The sequence below is a fragment of the Ahaetulla prasina genome, chromosome 3, assembly GCF_028640845.1.
Source record: "Ahaetulla prasina isolate Xishuangbanna chromosome 3, ASM2864084v1, whole genome shotgun sequence".
Taxonomy (NCBI): Eukaryota; Metazoa; Chordata; class Lepidosauria; order Squamata; family Colubridae; genus Ahaetulla; species Ahaetulla prasina.
Genome location: NC_080541.1, coordinates 8,850,199 through 8,871,235, shown reverse-complemented (window position 1 = coordinate 8,871,235; position 21,037 = coordinate 8,850,199). Strand labels below are relative to the sequence as shown.

Below are 21,037 nucleotides of genomic sequence, written 5' to 3'. Positions count from 1 at the left end.
AAAAAAACTTGTTTTTCCATCTCTAAAATCTTACTTTCAGTTAGGATAAGATGCCAACAAAGACTGCCCTAAAGTTTGAAAGAAACTGGAGATGAAATGAAACTCCTACGAATTTTAGAACAGTAGGATGCAAAATAAAAATTAAAATTAAAATCTGAAATACAAGGAGGAATCTCAACTTTCTTAAGACTCCAGGAACATCATTTTACAGATATCGCAGAAGGTATCTGCAGCATGAGACCAGTTTTACTAACTAAGCGGTAAACTGTTTAAGAAAGTGAGGACAAATGTCCAAAGAGTTATGATATAATTTTGGGGAGAGAGAGAGTAAAATGTAATAGTGTTTATAACTGCTGCATAGAATATTGGAAGGCATTTTTTGTATCTTCTTTTTTCCTTGATCTTTTTTCTGTTCCTGCACCTATTGCTCTCTCTCTGCTTTCTTTCTTTTTTCTTCCTTACTTTATATTCATTTGGATTAATGTTTAACATTAATAAAAAAAGGTTCAATAAAAATGAGAGAGAGAGAAAGATGATGTTGTTGGCAGAAATTAAGAAGCTATAAAAATTGAGATGGAGATAAGAGAGAAAGAGGGAGAGGGAGGGGGAGAGAGAGATGAGAGAGAGAGCGATGAAGATAAGAGGGAGAGAGAGACAGAGAGGTGGAGATAAGAGAGAGGGAGAGAGATGAAGATGAGAGAGGGGGTGGAGATAAGAAAGAGAGAGAAGGAGGGAGAGAAAGATATGAGAGAGATTGCATTTCTCTCTCATCAAAAGCATTTTTTTAAAAATCCCCAGAAAAATATTAAAACCTTCACCTGAATGCCTAAACGATGCCAATGTGAGTCTCTCTAGGGAGGAAATTCCTTTAATAGGGCGAAAAAGTTCTTGGAAGAAACAAACGCGCCACAAGGGCAAAAGAAAAGAAAAGAAAAGAAAAGAAAAGAAAAGAAAAGGAGAGAGAGGGAGGGAGGGAGGGAGAGAGAGAGAGAGAGAGAGAGAGAGAGAGAGAGAAGGAGGGAGAGGGAGACCAGCAACGTAAATTCCCCTTTTTTAATAAAAACATCCATTTCTGCTACCGATATCCACCCTCTGCAGTGGGAAAATTCAGCCAAGCTTTTCGGATGTCGTTTATATTCCTTTCCTCCCACAAGAGCGATCCCAGGATGATGGTTTATGATGATGGCCGTTGCTCCCAAAGGTGAGCAAAGGGGGGGGGGAGTCCAGTTGCCTCTTGAAAAAACACCTTTGGGACAATCGCGACCTGGATGACTGAGAATCTCCATAGACATAAACGGCTGTTGCTCTTAATAATCCCCAGATAATTTGTTTTCCCCTCCACCTCTGGCTTCAACCCGGTTAGCTGAGTCCAAATCTCTCGTCCAGAAGGGCGACGGGGTCTTCCAGGCCGCTCCGGGAGCGTTGTCCGTTTTGCCAGCCCGAAAGTGCCGCTTCCGAAGCATCTTCCCAACGCGGCTCTCCAGATTTCCCTGCCCCGCCCGCGATGGTCGCCCCAAAGCTGCATCCGAGAAAGCTCCGCTCCGAAAAGGACGAAGGGAGGAACCGGGGCTGCTTTATAAGGGCAGCCAAGTCAGCCCAGCCTCCTTTTGGTCACAATAGTGTCAGCTTGCACGGCTGCGTCATTTGCACGCCTACCGGGATCCCACCCTTTCTCCTGCCCGCAAAGTTTCGCATCCCGTAACTTGAAAGGAAGGTTTTGAGGGACTCCGGCCGGCCGGAGAACCGCTTTGACAGCCGCGGTAAGTCGACGTTATTCATAGGTTTGAAAAAGGGGAATCAAAACTGCGATGCCCCCTGTAGGAAAAAAGAAGAAGAAGAAGAAAATAAATAAATAAATAGGTTCTAGGTTCCACTCATGAGTCAGTCCTAGAGTCCTAGAACCCTAATGCAGCCTTTGGAGCAAAAATTAATATAAAACCTGGTCTTACTTTCGTAGAAACACAGGTAGTGTTAAGAATACGTGTTACAGAATGAAATGTTTAAAATGTGTAAATTTATTTTATGCATTTTTCTGTGTGACGTGCAAATTTATATAAATATAGTGGAGATGAAAGAGAAGGGAAAAATGTGCTGTACAGGATAAAGTTTCTTGGAATAAAACGTGCCATTTTTGATTCTGAAAAATTTCAGACAGAATAACATTCAATTATATTTTAAAATTAGATTCCATTATTAATACTCATTAATTAGTGGCTTTTTTTTCTTGACTAAAGATATGTAGCTTCTGTCAATATAAGAATTCCTTCCAGGCAATCTTTTCTAGGTATTTCAAGTCCTTATTTCTTAGCTGGCACCAACCTCACCTGGCAAAGTTCTGGAATAGGAAGACCTTAGTAGACCTTTCTTCTTTGAACACAAATCTCCCCTGGGTTTCTATTCTGTAATTCTGTATTGCTACTTTTGGAATAGAGGTGTTTTTAAAGGATTGTGTGTATGTGTGTGTTTTTGTATACAGATGATAGATGGATGGATAGATAGATAGGTAAATAGATAGATAGGTGATAGGGGGAAAGGGAGAGGGAGAGAGAGGCACCCTGATACTCAGCTTCTTTGAAACTCACTGAATTTGGTTTGACACATTTTGACATGAACATTTTGTTCCAGTACTTATTTGGTCCTCAACACACAAACTAGAACTTATTGTTGTTGGCTGCCTTCAGCCAACTGACTCACTATATTATTCTGATGGGAAAATTTTGTTTGGAACTCATCCTGCCTCTCAGAACCAATTAACAATGAGTACCACGATACCAGTGTGTGTGTGTGTGTGTGTGTGTGTGTGTGTGTGTGTATACACACATATATATATACTAGTATAAGATATAGAGCTAGAGATAGATGATAGAGAGAGATAGCTAGATAGCTGGATAGCTGGACAGATAGGTAGGTAGGTAGGTAGGTAGGTAGGTAGGTAGGTAGGTAGGTAGGTAGGTAGATAGATAGATAGATAGATAGATAGATAGATAGATAGATAGATAGATAGATAGATAGATAGATAGATAGATAGATAGATTGATTAAGAGTAGAAGTAGAGGTAGAGAGAAAGAGCGGTAGAGATAGATAGAGATAGATTAGAGATAGAGATAGAAATAGTGATAAAGATAGAGATGGACATGGATATCAACATGGAGATGTGTGTGTGTGTGTGTGTGTGTGTGTGTGTATTTGTTTTCTGAGGTTTTCACGGGTATTTGTATGTAGGTCTTTGGTTATTCGGGTTTTCTCCCACGTAAAATTGGAAGTGTATTGGCGATGTTTCGATGAAGTCTCATTTGTCATCATCACAGCTGCGATCACACATTGCTCCTAGAAGCACGAAGCTGTAAACACCAGCCTGAAGATGACAAATGAGACTTCGTCGAAACATCACCAAGACACTTCCAATTTTACGTGGGAGAAAACCCAAGTAACCAAAGACAGACAGAGAGACAGAGAGACAGACAGAGAGACAGACAGATATATATATGAAGGCAAAACGCTGACATCTCCTTTCCCCATCGCAAGAGGAGAGACTTCGTTAGGCTGCGGGTGGAATCTGATAGCGCTTTTTGGGACCACCAGATCTGCTTAAAAGGCGTTACAAAAAGAATGGAAGATACTTCTGGTATAGATTCTTTGGCTACAAGGCTAAAAAATACAATGATTCAGTACTATAACATTGAGGACAATGAATGGAGAGTTGCTAGGAAAACAAAAGATGTTACTGTTTGGCGTAAACCATCAGAAGAATTCAGTGGGTATCTCAGTTAAAAAGGAAGAAACAGCAGCAGTCACACATTGCTCCCAGAAGCACGAAGCTGAAGCCTGAAGATGACGAATGAGACTTTGTCGAAACGTCGCCAAGACACTTCCAATTTTACGCGGGAGAAAACCCGAATGACCAAAGATCTACATATATATATACATATATATAGGTCTTTGGTTGTTCGGGTTTTCTCCCGTGTAAAATTGGAAGTGTCTTGGCGACGTTTCGACGAAGTCTCATTCGTCATCTTCAGGCTTCAGCTTCGTGCTTCTGGGAGCAATGTGAGATCGCAGCTGTTTCTTCCTTTTAACTGCTAGTGGGGGTTTGAACTGATTGGGTGGGAGCTTGGCTGTGCTCTGATTGGATGGGGGTTTTTCTGTGCTCTGATTGGATGGGGGTGTGTCCTGTGTTGGTGGGGGCTTGGTTGTGCTCAGTCTAGTCTATGCTGCAGGGGGATTTGAGCTGGTGAGCTGCATAGCTGTTGCTTGGCTTTGCGGTCGCGCCACATCTCCATAGTGGGTATCAGTCTGCTGCATGAATGGATTGGAGGGGTTTGAAATGGCTAATGTTGCAGCTGCGGTCTGGCTTCTGGTCCTTGGTCGTGCTTCATGATCAGTGTGGGTTTGGGTCTGCTTTCTGGGTGGTTGTGCGGTGGTGACATCCTGTGTGGACCTTGTGAGTGTGGGTCTGGTGTCATTCCTCGAGTTAGGGACTCGTTTGTCAATAAGGGCGGGTTTCCAAATGGCTGGTAGGCGGGAGGTGTCATCTCGTTTGTTCATGCTGTGTGGGCGTTTTTCTATCTCAATGGCTTCTCTGATTATTCTGTTGTTAAAGTGTTCAGTTTTGGCGATAGTTCTGGTCTTTTTAAAGTCAATATCATGTCCTGTGACTTTAAAGTGTTGGACCAGGGAAGAAGTTGGTTCCTCTTTTTTGAATGAGTTCTTGTGTTCTTGTGTTCTTGTGCTCTTGTGTCCAAGACACTTCCAATTTTACACGGGAGAAAACCCGAACAACCAAAGACCTATATACAAACACCCGTGAAAACCTCAGAAAACAAATATATATATATATATATATATATATATATATATATATATATATATATATATAAATATATATATATATATATATATATATATATATATATATATATATATATATATATATATATATATATATATATATATATATATGTTTTCTGAGGTTTTCCTAGGTGTTTGTATGTAGATCTTTGGTTATTCGAGTTTTCTCCCGCGTAAAATTGGAAGTGTCTTGGCGACGTTTCGACGAAGTCTCATTCGTCATCTTCAGGCTTCAGCTTCGTGCTTCTGGGAGCAATGTGTGATTGCAGCTGTTTCTTCCTTTTTAACTGCTAGTTAACTGCTAGTTTGAACTGATTGGGTGGGAGCTTGGCTGTGCTCTGATTGGATGGGGGTTTTTTTGTGCTCTGATTGGATGGGGGTGTGTCCTGTTTGGGTGGGGGCTTGGTTGTGCTCAGATTAGTCTGAGTTGCAGGGGGATTTGAGCTGGTGAGCTGCACTGCTGCTGTTTGGCTTCGTGTTCGTGGTCGTGCTACATCTTCGTAGTGGGTGTCAGTCTGCTGCATGTATGGATTGGAGGGGTTTGAAGTGGCTAATGTTGCAGCTGCGGTCTGGCTTCTGGTCCTTGGTCGTGCTTCCTGATCAGTGTGGGTTTGGGTCTGCTTTCTGGGTGGATGTGTGGTGGTGACATCCTGTGTGGACCTCGTGAGTGTGGGTCTGGTGTCATTCCTCATGTTAAGGACTCGTTTGTCAATAAGGGCGGGTTTCCAAATGGCTGGTAGGCGGGAGGTATCATCTCGTTTGTTCATGCTGTGTGGGCGTTTTTCTATCTCGATGGCTTCTCTGATTATTCTGTTGTTAAAGTGTTCAGTTTTGGTGATAGTTCTGGTCTTTTTAAAGTCAATATCGTGTCCTGGACCAATAACCAAAGACCTACATACAAACACCCGCGAAAACCTCAGAAAACATACATACATACATACATACATACATATACATATATACACATATATACACACACACACACACACACACACACACACACACACACACATATATATATATGTGTGTGTGTGTGTGTGTGTGTGTGTGTGTGTGTGTGTGTGTGTGTAGGTCTTTGGTTATTCGGGTTTTCTCCCGCATAAAATTGGAAGTGTCTTAGTGACGTTTCGACGAAGTCTCATTCGTCATCTTCAGGCTTCAGCTTCGTGCTTCTGGGAGCAATGTGACTGCTGCTGTTTCTTCCTTTTAACTGCTAGTGGGGTTTGAACTGATTGGGTGGGAGCTTGGCTGTGCTCTGATTGGATGGGGGTTTTTGTGCTCTGATTGGCTGGGGTGTGTCCTGTTTGGGTGGGGGCTTGATTGTGCTCAGATTAGTCTGAGCTGCAGGGGATTTGAGCTGGTGAGCTGCATTGCTGTTGTTTGGCTCGTGTTCGTGGTCGTGCTACATCTTCGTAGTGGGTGTCAGTCTGCTGCATGTATGGATTGGAGGGGTTTGAAGTGGCTAATGTTGCAGCTGCGGTCTGGCTTCTGGTCCTTGGTCGTGCTTCCTGATCAGTGTGGGTTTGGGTTTGCTTTCTGGGTGGATGTGTGGTGGTGACATCCTGTGTGGACCTCGTGAGTGTGGGTCTGGTGTCATTCCTCATGTTAAGGACTCGTTTGTCAATAAGGGCGGGTTTCCAAATGGCTGGTAGGCGGGAGGTATCATCTCGTTTGTTCATGCTGTGTGGGCGTTTTTCTATCTCGATGGCTTCTCTGATTATTCTGTTGTTAAAGTGTTCAGTTTTGGCGATAGTTCTGGTCTTTTTAAAGTCAATATCGTGTCCTGGACCAATAACCAAAGACCTACATACAAACACCCGCGAAAACCTCAGAAAACATATATATATATATACATATATATATATATACACACACATATACACACACACACACACACACACACACACACACACACACACACACACACACATATATATATATATGTGTGTGTGTGTGTGTGTGTGTGTGTGTGTGTGTGTGTGTGTGTGTAGATCTTTGGTCATTCAGGTTTTCTCCCGTGTAAAATTGGAAGTGTCTTGGTGACGTTTCGACGAAGTCTCATTCGTCATCTTCAGGCTTCAGCTTCGTGCTTCTGGGAGCAATGTGTGACTGCTGCTGTTTCTTCCTTTTTAACTGCTAGTGGGGGTTTGAACTGATTGGGTGGGAGCTTGGCTGTGCTCTGATTGGATGGTTTTTTTTTTTTGGGTGCTCTGATTGGCTGGGGATGTGTCCTGTTTGGGTGGGGGCTTGATTGTGCTCAGATTAGTCTGAGCTGCAGGGGGATTTGAGCTGGTGAGCTGCATTGCTGTTGTTTGGCTTCGTGTTCGTGGTCGTGCTACATCTTCATAGTGGGTGTCAGTCTGCTGCATGTATGAATTGGAGGGGTTTGAAATGGCTAATGTTGCAGCTGCGGTCTGGCTTCTGGTCCTTGGTCGTGCTTCATGATCAGTGTGGGTTTGGGTCTGCTTTCTGGGTGGATGTGTGGTGGTGACATCCTGTGTGGACCTCGTGAGTGTGGGTCTGGTGTCATTCCTCGTGTTAGGGACACGTTTGTCAATAAGGGCAGGTTTCCAAATGGCTGGTAGGCGAGAGGTATCATCTCGTTTGTTAATGCCGTGTGGGCGTTTTTCTATCTCGATGGCTTCTCTGATTATTCTGCTGTTAAAGTGTTCAGTTTTGGCGATAGTTCTGGTCTTTTTAAAGTCAATATCGTGTCCTGTGGCTTTAAGGTGTTGGACCAGGGAAGAAGATGGTTCCTCTTTTTTGACTGAGTTCTTGTGTTCTTCAATGTGTGCGCTTATTCTTCTGTTGGTTTGTCCAATGTATGTGGTGGGGCAGGCGGTGCATGGGACAAAATCGAGTTAGAAAATCAAGGAGTATATGAAATCCCATGCACCGCCTGCCCTACCACATACATTGGACAAACCAACAGAAGAATAAGCGCACACATTGAAGAACACAAGAACTCAGTCAAAAAAGAGGAACCATCTTCTTCCCTGGTCCAAGGGATAGTCCATAAAAGCTGAGTTAGCATGGTGAAGATTCTGAAGAGCCGAGGTGGCACAGTGGTTAGAGTGCAATACTGCAGGCTACTTCTGCTGACTGCTGGCTGCCTGCAATTTGGCAGTTCCAATCTCACCAGGCTCAAGGTTGACTCAGCCTTCCATCCTTCCGAGGTCAGTAAAATGAGGAGCCAGGCAAATAGGTTGACTCTGTAAGTCACTTAGAGAGGGCAGTAAAGCACTGTGAAGCGGTATATAAGTGCTGTTGCTATTGCTATCCACATGACGTCCATCCAATATATATGCTTCATTAATATGTCATGCATGTTTAATTATACTGCACAATGGATTTCAGTTTTAGTGACACTGATTTTAATTTTGCTTTAATTAAAATTGTAACCATCTATTCTTGTGGGTTATACTTTCTGTTTTATATGTTGTTATCTGCTCTGAATGTTCAACAAAAGGAAGGATTTAAATTTAGCAAATAAATTAATAATAAATCACTGCTTTGTGTAGGAATCATGTGTTTGCTTATAGCCACTGCACATTTTCCAAAACTATCTTTCCCAAAGGTTCATGTTAATGCTGGATTGCTCCCACTTTCCCTCTATGCTTGCCAAGAGTGATCTTCCACTTTTTGGGAATTACTCTTCTATGTTTCAGATTGATGGATGAAGAGATCATGTCGTATCCACTCCACTGTCCTCAATTCTATGTTGGTCACACGTGTTCGAACTGAACCAGGAAGAGCAGAGAAAAATGACCACTAACATGTTCCTTTTCAATGGTTATATCTGGATTACCGCATCCTGCATTTTGAAGTTTTCGTCACTTGTTTTTCCATCTCTAAAATCTTACTTTCAGTTAGGATAACACGCCAACAAAGACTGCCCTAAAGTTTGACAGAAACTGGAGATGAAATGAAACTCCTACGAATTTTAGAACAGTAGGATGCAAAATAAAAATTAAAAAAGATAATCTGAAATACAAGGAGGAATCTCTACTTTCTTAAGACTCCAGGAACATCATTTTACAGAAATCGCAGAAGGTATCTGCAGCATGAGACCAATTTTATTTTTATTTATTTATTTATTTATTTTGTCACAACAATATATATAAGCATCACATAAAAAGATTATATAGTATATAAACATATATATGAGGTAATATAAGGAAGTATAAGCATATATATATATAAGAAGAAAAAACAAGCAAACAATACAACAGGAACGGTAGGCACATTTACTAAATGGTAAACTTTTTAAGAATGTGAGGAGAAATATCCAAAGAGTTATGATATAATTTTGGAGAGAGAGAGAGAGAGAGAGAGAGAGTTTAAAATGTAATAGTGTTTATAACTGCTGCATAGAATATTGGAAGGCATTTTTTGTATCTTCTTTTTTTCTTGATCTTTTTATGTTCCTGCACCTATTGCTCTCTCTCTGCTTTCTTTCTTTTTTCTCCCTTACTGTATATTAGTTTGAATTAGTGTTTAATATTAAAAAAGAAGCTTCCTAAAAATGAGAGAAAGATGATGATGATGGCAGAGATTAAGAAGCTATAAAAATGAGAGATGGAGATAAGAGAGAGAAGGAGAGGGAGGGAGAGGGAGAAAGAGATGAGAGAGAGAGAAAGATGAAGATAAGAGAGAGACAGAGGTGGAGATAAGAGAGAGAGAGAAGGAGAGGGAGGGAGAGAGAGAGAGATGAGAGAGAGAGATATGGAGATAAGAGAGAGATGGAGAGAGAGAGAGAGAAGGAGAGGGAGGGAGAAGGAGAAAGATGAGAGAGATTTGGAGATGAGAGAGAGCCTCCGACAAGGGAATAAAATGTTATTTATTTAGAGTTTCAAATTGTCCAATGGCCAAAAGCTTTCTAGGTGGCTTACAATCAAACTACTTTAAAAAAACGACAACTGTGTAGAATAGAATAGGATATAATTTTTAATTGGCGGAGTGTGATTGGACACACAAGGAATTTGTCTTCGATGCATAAACTCTCGGTGTACATAAGAGAATAAAAGTAATAAAAGTGCAAAGAAAAACCATCGTGCGAACTGGGCAGCTTGCACATCAGTCGTTTAAAATCAAAGTCAAAACCAGTAAAAAAAATCCCGAGGAAAATATTAAAACTTTCACCTGATTGCCTAAACGATGCCAATGTGAGTCTCTCTAGAGTGGAAATTCCATTAATCCGGCGAAAAAAGTTCTTGGAAGAAACAAACGCGCCCCAAGGGCAAAATAAAAGAAAAGGAGAGAGAGAGAGAGAGAAGGAGGGAGACCAGCAACGTAATTTCCCCTTTTTTAATAAAAACATCCATTTCGGCTACCGATGTCCGCCCTCTGCGGTGGGAAAATTCAGCCAGGCTGAATTTCGGATGTCGTTTATATTCCTTTCCTCCCACAAGAGCGATCCCAGGATGTTGGTTTTATGATGATGGCCGTTGCTCCCCAAGGTGAGCAAAGGGGAAAAAAAAAAAAAGTCCAGTTGCCTCTTGAAAAAGCACCTTTGCGACAACCGCGACCTGGATGACTGAGAATCTCCATTGATATAAACGGCTGTTGCTCTTAATAATCCACAGATATTTTTTCTTTTCTCCACCTCTGGCTTCAATCCGGTTAGCTGGGGATCCGGAGTCCAGATCTCTCGTCCAGGAGGGCGATGGGGTCTTCCAAGCCCCCTCCGGGAGCGTTGTCCGTTTTGCCAGCCCGAAAGCGCCTCTTCCAAAGCATCTTCCCAACGCGGCCGTCCAGATTTCCCTGCCCCGCCCGCGACGGAGCCCCCGAGTTGCATCCGAGAAAGCTCCGCTCCGAAAGGGACGAAGGGAGGAACCGGGGCTGCTTTATAAGGGCAGCCAAGTCATCCCAGCCTCCTTATGGTCACCCAGCAATAGTGTCAGCTTGCACGGCTGTGTCATTTTGCATGCCTACCGGGATCCCACCGTTCGTCCTGCCCGCGAGGTTTCCGATCCCGTTAACACTGAAAGGAGGATTTTGAGTGACTCCGGCAGGCCGGACAACCGCTTTGCTTGCCGCGGTAAGTCGTCGTTGTTCATAAGTTTAAAAAATGGAAATTTTTTAATGGGAAAACTGCGATGCCCCGTGCAGGGAAAAAAAAAAAAGGTAGGCAGACAGACAGATAGACAAATAAAATAAATGAGGATGTGGATGCAGATCGCAAAGTTTATTCTGCCATTTAATAAAAGATCTGTTTAGTCTCCCTCTTCCATTCTTTTGTAGATTAGAGGTGAGGAATCTGTACTTCCCAAGAACACGCACACAGAGAGAGAGACAGAAAGAGACAGACAGACAGACAGACAAATAAAATAAATGAGGATGTGGATGCCGATCGCAAAGTTTATTCTGCCATTTAATAAAAGATCTGTTTAGTCTCCCTCTTCCATTCTTTTGTAGATTAGAGGTGAGGAATCTGTACTTCCCAAGAACACGCACACACAGAGAGAGACAGAAAGAGACAGACAGACAGACAGAAAGAAAGAGAGAGAGATATACAGAGAGAGAGACACAGAGAGAGACAGAGAGAGTGACACATACACAGAGAGAGACAGAGAAAGAGGCAGAAAGAGAGAGAGACAGAAAGAGATAGAGAGAGAGAAAGAGAGACAGAAAGAGAGAGAGATATACAGAGAGAGACAGAGAGAGACAGAGAGAGTGACACACATACACACAGAGAGAGAGAGAGAGAGAGAGGCAGAAAGAGAAAGAGACAGAAAGAGAGAGAGACAGAAAGAGAGACAGACAGACAGAGACAGAGAAAGAGGCAGAAAGACAGAGAGAGAGAGACAGTGAGAGAGAGACACACACACAGAGAAAGAGAGAGAGAAAGAGACAGAGAGAGACAGAGACAGAGAAAGAGGCAGAAAGAGAGAGACAGAGACAGAGAAAGAGAGACAGACAAAGAGAGAGAGCAGACAGAGAGAGAGACAGAGAGAGAGAGAAAGAGAGAGAGAGAAAGAAAGAGACAGACAGACAGACAGAAAGAGAGAGAGAGAGAGAGAGAAAGAGAGAGAGACAGAAAAAGAGAGAAAGAGAGAGAGAGAGAGAATCATAACCCCACCCAGTCTCCACTCCTCTAAATGAAGAAAGGAATGTAAACCAACAACTAAGTTGGAAAGAAAGTTTGCCTGGGTGGTTTCATTTTCAACAGGAGCACAGAGGAAACAATTCAAAATCCAGTCTTAAGAGCCAATCCAGTTTTCTCACACCCTGGACATCAATTGTTTCAACATCTACCTTCAAAATGATGCTATAGGACTCTGCACACCAGAACAACTAGACACAAGGACAGTTCCCCCCACCCCCGAATGCCATCACTCTGTGTAACAACTAATTCCCACAACACTATAAAATAACTGCTAAGACTGTATTCTTCTTCTCAACCTCATTAGTACCTATCTCTTTCCACTTCTGACTATAACCATGGTACTTGTATCTTTCAATTTATATTGTTTTTATTTATTGTTTTTATTTATCTCCCAGTACGATTTGATAGCTTATTAGTAACCTTGACTATCACTAAGTATTGTATCTTTTTACTCTTGATGAATGTATTTTATTCCCCTTATGTACACTGAGATCATAAGCACCAAAGACAAATTCCTTGTGTGTCCAATCACACTTGGCCAATAAAAAAATCTATTCTATTCTATTCTATTCTATTCTATTCTATTCTATTCTATTCTATTCTATTCTATTCTATTCTATTCTATTCTATTCTATTCTATTCTATTCTATTCTGCTCTGCTCTGCTCTGCTCTGCTCTGCTCTGCTCTGTTCTACTCTACTCTACTCTACTCTACTCTACTCTACTCTACTCTGGCAAAAGTCAAAATTTCCAGGTTGTTTTAATGAAAAAGCTGACCCAACCCATTCTTCCTAAGCTGAGAAAGCTTAAACAGAGGAGTTACCTCTCCTGGCTGAAGGCAAATATAAGGATCCAGTCTGGGTCGGTCATTAGGACCAGAGGTTTAGTTTCTTCTCCACCTTTGCTTTGGGATTGAATCCAAATGTGAGAATACAGAGGGGCTGCAGATCTTTTGAAGGGGATTCTACATGGAGAGTCAAATCATTCCTATCCTATCCTTTCAATCCCTACTATCCAAGTAAGTGGAAGGCCTCTAGGTTCCACTCATGAGAAATTCACTGAAATCCTCTTCATTTTGGGCAAAATGTTGAAAGCATTTCTTCTTCAGATTTTCAGATTTCATGAGAAATGTTTGGAAGGAAATACAGGAAGACTATTGTAGATCCATTACATGTGGTGGGATGTGCATGGTCATTGGAGGGGACAGGATTGTTGCAAAGAAGCTAAAAGGCAAACCAGCCTTGGATTCTTAGTATTCATGAACAGATCCAGAGTGGACTTTCCCTTTCATAGAGTATGTTTAATAGTTATGCAGAGTACACTTTATTCTGGCAAGATTCCTGGCTATGGGCGAGCAACAATAAAGAAACTACTCTGAGTATTCTGTGTCATTCTTGGTTCCTTGCTCCTGACACTACACTTTTTAAAAAGGATAAATAAATAGAACGGTAAATAAATAGAAAAAGACCCTCCAGTTTCTTCGCATAAGGCATGGAGACCTATTGTTCCTTTCAGGAATCTTCTCCTTACAGCCATAAAAAATTCCTTCAAGATTTTGGCTCTTTGGTTAAAAACCAATCAGAACAAAAAGGGCATTTGGTCAAAAATGTATAGTAAACAGCAACATTTGCAGACAAGGCAAAATGGCGGAAGCTTGCACTGTTTCCTGGAGTCATTTGCTTAACAAGCTACTCAGAATCTCCTTAACAGTGATATGAGCAGCATATAAACTTAATAAATAATAAAAGGAAATTGCTGTCACACCTAATACAATTGCTTCCATAAGATGTTCCTTTCCTTTAAGGGTCCTGGACTTCAAGAATTCAATGTCCAGAATAGGTTGCTTCTCTAACAAGTGCCTTTTGGTTGTCCCTTCTTTCAAAATATGATTGCCTCTTTAATCACTTCTTTTGCATATTGTGTGCAATAACATTTAAACATGTAGAATACAGAAAAGAATATCAAACAAGTTTTCTGAGAAAGTTTGCAGCTTGGTCCAGCTCAATTCTCCTTTTTGACTGTGCTTGCATCAAGGGAATACCAACAGGATTCACTGAAAAAGATCTTGTCCTTAGATTCTGGAAAAAACCTCTTCTTCCTTCAGGAGATTCCTCTTATCATTATCAGGTATGGCTATAACAAAGGCAGAGCTTGTGCTATAGTAATTTGTTATTTCCAAAATACTCCATTTTGGGTTCAGGCTAAGACTTTGGGAGCATCAGTTAATAGAATTTTTATTGGCTAAGTGTGATTGGATGCACAAGGAATTTGTCTTGGTGCATATGCTCTCAGTGTACATAAAAGAAAAGATAACTTCATCAAGTTACAACATTTACAGCAAAAATGATGGTCAATATATCAATATAAATCATAAGGATTACTTAATTCCACAGGATTGTCTGATGAAACTCACTTTAACTGAGAACCGAAGAAGGTCCTAGACAAGAAACAGAATGTTTTCAAAGAAAATACAAAGAAAGTCCAGTTGACTTTTCGGACAACCACCATTTGGATGATTAAGAATCTCCATAGACATTAAACTCAATTTCCCAGCAACTTTTTTCCAGACTGGTGTGACACCAGTCTTCTCATCTCTGACTCCAATAAATCTAAATATTTTTTTACAATTTTTTTTCTCATGTTATTAACTGAAAAAACTGCCTCATTTTTTGAAGATTTTCCTCATTTTTAAAAACGTCTTTCTTAGGGTTCTTGTAAATGTATTCCTGATCTTTTGATTGCATTTGGTCTTGGACTGTAAATACATTTTATTGCTTTGTGTGTAGACGGCAAACCAATAATGACTTGGAATTCTCCAAGAATACAATTTCTTTCAGCCATTTTGACAGTCAGAAGAACAGTCAAGTTTTCTTTCTTTTAATAATTTTATTTCCCTTTAAACTACAGTGCCCCAGGTGGTCCACCTTATCCGCGGGCGTGAACTCTTCTAAGCAAGGAAACAACACTTTTTGCACAATGGAGCAGCAATTTAATTACGCCAAAAGTATGAATATCATGAAAACTATTTTATATATATACACTTTCCTTTCCTTTGTGGGTACTACTGATAACGAAAACCTCAAGTGTTCATAATGATTTGTGAGCTTGTTCCAATATTGAAACTCTATCACCGAATCATGAGTTCCTATTGTCCATTCCCTCCTGAGGTTGGGGATTGTGTTGGCATTTTATCACTGGAAGATTCCAAGAAGAGATTGGGCTACCATTTGTCAGAACTGGTGTAGTGTCTCCTGCTTGTGTGTGTGTGTGTGCACACAGGGATTGGACTAGATGATCTACAAGATCCCTTCCAACTCTGCTAATCTATTAATCTGCAAAACATTCAGTGGATGCGTTCACAAAATGGCTTCCAATGGAATTATTCTTAAACTAAGTTTTTATGGAGCAGTGGTCACCAACTGGTGGTCCGTGGACCACTGGTGGTCCATGAGAAAATTTTGGTGGTCCCCAGAAAAATTATTTGCATTTTTTTAATATTGCACTAAATCAGAGGTCCTCAAACTAAGGCCTCTGGGCCGGATACATGCAATGAATGTTTGTGTTGCTGCGAAGAGTCTCCCCCTTCCGGGTCTTTTTGTGGGAGGCAGCGTGGGGGGCAGAAATTCTGACTTGGGGTCTGCTTCAGCGTCTTGGTGCAGGGCTTTGGGTGAAGGCTGTAGGGAAGCACCACTGGTGGTGAAGAGCCAGAGGGCTTTATTCCGGTGGGACTGCATCATGGCCTGGAGCTGGCTGACCATCTCAGCTCACTGAGCCACCTGGCGCAGGTACCTGGCCTTGCACTCTCCCAGGTCTTCCCTCTGCTTGGAAAGCCTATGCTTGTAGTCCTCAGTGAGGTGCTTCTGCTGAGTCTCCTTCTTGGTCAGATCCAATTTGAACTGAGCTGTTTTGCCAATTCTTTCTCTTGGTAGCTGCTTAGCTCCAACAACTGCTTTCCGTTGGGGCCCTAAAGAGCCCAGGCAGGCAGGCGAGGAGTGGCGAGTAGAGGTTGGCAAGGCGCCCCTCAATGTGAGTGACATTGAGTTGGCCACGCCCACCCAGTCACATGACCATCTTGTCACGCCCACCCAGCCACTCATTAGGCAGATCATATTAGTGGTCCACAGGATTTAAAATTATGAATTTAGTGGTCCCTGAGGTCCGAAAGGTTGGTGACCCCTATTTTGGAGAATATCAATACACTGAGACCTGTCACTTCCTGCCGGCCACATCCTCCCCGAATTGTCCTTTGGAAGGACACAAGGATGGAATCAACCTCTTCGTTCTTCTTTAATTAGAAAAATAATAATAATTAGGGGCTAAAAGCATTTCTGAAAATGAAGGAAATGCAAGGGTTGGGAAAATAGTTTCCTATTCAAAATGAACATTTTAAAAAAATTATTTTGAATTAATTATCAGGTTAAATAATTCTGGAGCAGATTAGAGGATCACAAAGACTGAATATTGGCTAATGATCGGGGCAATGAGAGAGATTATTTTATTTATACATTCACAGACTCCCATTCAGGAAGAAAGAAATCTGGGTGGATGAAATTCTAAAGCACATTCGCATTTTTGCTGCCGGCTGCTATTGATCAAAATAATGACCTACTATCATTGCTTCCTTAGGTAATGCATCAATCCCAGAAATACTACCAGGCTTCTCTCCTGTGATACACAGAATACATGAGTAAGTATATTATGATACAAAATATTCTGCCACTTTTTAATATTAAGGATAAAGAATATTTTAATCTGGGAAGCGGGTGGGCCTTCCTACAGTACGTATGCATTTCACTAACAAGGACTGATTCTCTTTTTCTTTCCTTGTGTTATTAGGATACAGAACGAATTTCGAATTCCTCTAAGTCCTGAAAGTGGTTCTGAAGTGGTAGACTTGCCTTTCAATACTACTGAAATCGTTTGGAACTATTGGAATACTACTCCAAATGTTTCTAAAATACCAGAAATTTTTTCGTCTCCTTTTGATCAACTGTTTGATAATTTAACACAAAATCTTCTCAATGGCTTCATTGCCCTTATTTGCATTTTAGGCCTGGTGGGAAATGGAACAACAATTTATTTCCTGGCCTTTTCTATTAAAAAGAATCATTTCACCACTTTCATCCTGAATCTCTCCATCGCAGATTTTGGGGTCATCATATCCCTCATTACTGCACTTATATGTGTGTCAGTGTTTACTCTGAATCACCAAACATACCTTATCAATGCCTTTTTCTTCTTACTTTTTGAGTTCTTTTTCTTCACTTATTCTGCCAGCCAGTTTCTGCTGACGGCCATCAGCCTGGACAGGTGTGTGGCTGTCCACTTCCCACTCTGGCATCGCTGCCATCGTCCCCCATATCTGTCCACTCTTGTTTGTGGCCTCATCTGGATCCTCTCCTTCTTGCTCTCTGCGGTGCATTTCATTCTCCACCAGACCAGAACCTATGGAAGTTCACCTTTGTTTTACCAGCTGATTGTGAATGGTTTACTTTGTACGCCTCTCATGGTTGTGTCTTCTGTGACACTCTGGATTTATATGAGGTCTAAAATGCAACGCAATCAAAGGAAACTTCTTATCACCATCTTTCTGGCTCTCCTCTTCTTCCTCCTGTTTTCTCTCCCAATGAATGTCTTTTATGTCCTTGAACATTTTGTTTCCTATAATCCCCTCCTCCTGACCATTGGGGTAGGATGTGGCACTCTCAACAGCAGCATCAATCCTCTTCTTTATTTTTTAGTGGGGAGGAAGAAGAGGGGAAAGGATCAGCCCAGAGCATCTTACAAGGTTGCTCTGCAAAGAGTCTTCAAGGATGAGAAGGGAAGCACGGAAGAGCAGTAAACCACAAATGAAACCCAATTATTAAGAGTCATAAATATTGCATATAAAATATTTTAAGGTACAAGCTTATTTTGGATATCATATGTGCTTTCGTTAAGAACACACAGATGTGATCAAATTTACTGAGCATAGCACTTAAAGACAAAAACTATGTAAACAGGAAGTATTGATGGGTCCATAATTTTCAATCCGAAAAAGCTGCTTAAAAGAAAATATGACATTTTTGATCTTGAAAAATTTCAGGCATAATATCATTCAATTATATTTTATACTAAGTTTATTATTAATAATAATTAATTAGTGGCTTTGTTTTTTTACTAAATATATGCAGCTTCTGTAATAATGTCAAGTTCATGGAGTGTATATTGGAGGTGGTGACTCTTTGAGAGCTGTATGCAATGAAATTTCATTTTAATGTATGCTAATTAGTGTACATTCAAAGTGTCAATAAAGTTATTCTATTCTATTCTATTCTGTTCTGTTCTGTTCTGTTCTGTTCTGTTCTGTTCTGTTCTGTTCTGTTCTGTTCTGTTCTATGCTATGCTATGCTATCCTATCCTATCCTATCCTATCCTATCCTATTATTGATAGTAAGCCTCCCCTCCTGCCAGTCTTTTAGGGTGATTTCAATTCCTTATTTTTATCTGGCACCAACCTCACCTGGCAAAATTGTGGAATAGAAGAATCTTAGTAATCTTTCCTTTTCTTTCGCAAACCTCTTCTGGGTTTTTATTCTTAATTTTGTTTGGCTTTTTTTGGAATAGAAGGACTTTTTAAGGATTTGTGAGGGTATGGGTGTGGGTGTCGAAAAATAGATAGATAGAAAGATAGATAGATAGATAAATAGATGATAGATGATAGATAGATAGATAGATAGATAGATAGATAGATAGATAGATAGATAGATAGATAGATAGATGAGAGACAGATACAGAGATAAAATCATACAGTGGTACCTTGGCATCCAACTGCTTTGAAACTCTTCAAGTTTGTTGCTCAATACATTTTGATGCAAAACTTTTGTCCCAGTACTCATTTGTTTGCTACTGAATTCTCACTACATATATTATCCCTTAGAGCAAACATTTGTTCTGAGCAATCATTACACCTCTTGGAGCCAATTGATGATGAGTAACATGGTACCACTGTATAGATGTAGATGATACATATGATAGATAATAGCCAGATAAATGATTGATAGATAGATAGATAGATAGATAGATAGATAGATAGATAGACAGACAGACAGACAGACAGGTAGACAGATGATAGATGATAATTAGAGAGACAAATATAGATGGAATAGAGATATAGATATAGTTATAGATGATAGATATAGATATAAAGATAGATGTAGCTGTAGATACTGCAGTTAGATTTCGATATTTGCTTCTCAAAATATTTTTGCACTTTATGTATTTTATCATTGTTCAGCTTTTGTTTGCATTCTAGTCTTTTTATTCTGGTCTATGACCAAAATAAATTTTTACTTTGATTTCTGTTACGGAATTGGACACCTGTTTGCAGGAGGGAAGGCCTCTTTCTCAAGGAGCTAAAAGGCAAATCAGCCTTGAGTTGTTGGTGTGCAGAAAGAGGCTGAGAAGGGATCCTCTCTAAAACCTGCATAAGATTTATCTGATAGAGATGCAGAGTGTACTTTAGTCTGGCAAGATTCCAGTCTATATACAAAGATACAATAAACAGTTTACTGAGCAAAATACTTAAAAACAAAAACTATGTAAACAGGAAGTGTTGCTGTGTCCTCATTTTTCAATCCGAAGAACTTGTTTAACAAGAAATGTTTTAGCTGCTTAACACAAAATATGTCATTTTTGACCTTGAAGATTTTCAGACTTAGTATTATTCAATTATATTTTCTAATAACTTTACTATTTAATAATCATTAAATAGTGGCTTTTTTACTAAATATATGTAGCTTCTGTAATAATGTCATGTTCATGGAGTTTATATTGGAGCTGAATGCAATCAAATTTCATTTTAATGTATGCTGATTAGTGTACATTCAAAGTGTCAATAGTTATGCTATGCTATGCTATGCTATGCTATGCTATGCTATGCTATGCTATGCTATGCTATGCTATTATAAATAGTAAGCCTCCCCTCCTGCCACTCTTTTATTGTGATTTCAAGTCTGTATTTCTAGCTGGCACCAACCTCACCAGGCAAAATTCTGGAATAGAAGAACCTTAGTAATCTTTCCTTTTCATTCACAAACCTCTTCTGGGTTTTTATTCTTAGTTTTTTAAGGCTGTTTTTGGAATAGAAGAATTTTTTAAAGGATTTGTTGTGAGGGTATGAGTGTGAGTGTCGAAAGATAGAGATAGATAGATAGATAAATAGATAGATAGATAGATAGATAGATAGATAGATAGATAGATAGATAGATAGATAGATAGATAGATGAGAGATAGATGAGAGACAGACAGATACATAGATAGAAGCATACAGTGGTACCTTGGCATGCAACTGCTTTGAAACTCTTCAAGTTTGTTACTCAATACATTTTGATGCAAAACTTTTGTCCCAGTACTCATCGTTTGTTTGCTACTCAATTCTCACTGCACATATTATCCTTTAGAGCAAACATTTGTTTTGAGCAATCATTACACCCCTTGGAGCCAATTAATGATGAGTAACATGGTACCACTGTATAGATGTAGATGATATATATGATAGATAATAGATAGATAAATGATAGATAGATAGATAGATAGATAGATAGATAGACAGACAGACAGACAGACAGACAGACAGACAGATAGACAGATGATAGATGAAAAATAGATAGAAAAATATAGATGGTATAGAGATATAGATATAGTTATAGATGATAGATATAGAGATAAAGAGAGCTAGCGATGATAGAGGTAAAGATACAGACATATAGATGTAGCTGTAGGTACTGCAGTTAGATTTCGATATTTGCTTCTCAAAATATTTTTGCACTTTATGTATTTTATCATTGTTCAGCTTTTGTTTGCATTCTAGTCTTTTTATTCTGGTCTATGACCAAAATAAATTTTTACTTTGGTTTGTGTTACGGAATTGGACACCTGTTTGCAGGAGGGAAGGCCTCTTTCTCAAGGAGCTAAAAGGCAAATCAGCCTTCAGTTGTTGGTGTGCAGAAAGAGGCTGAGAAAAGATTCTCTCTAAAACCTGCATAGGGTTTATCTGATAGAGATGCAGAGTGTACTTTAGTCTGGCAAGATTCCTGTCTA

General features: G+C 40.2%; 1 protein-coding gene across 1 annotated transcript; it reads left to right on the top strand.

Annotated features, from left to right (window-relative positions):
- Positions 1–1,702: 1,702 nt before the first annotated feature.
- Positions 1,703–21,037, top strand: LOC131194184 (proto-oncogene Mas-like; the record flags this gene model as incomplete). Its single annotated transcript, XM_058174910.1, has 4 exons — positions 1,703–1,760; positions 10,475–10,888; positions 16,583–16,643; positions 16,793–21,037. Coding segments are annotated over 4 exons (1,539 nt in total), but the record flags the coding sequence as incomplete, so codon positions are not given.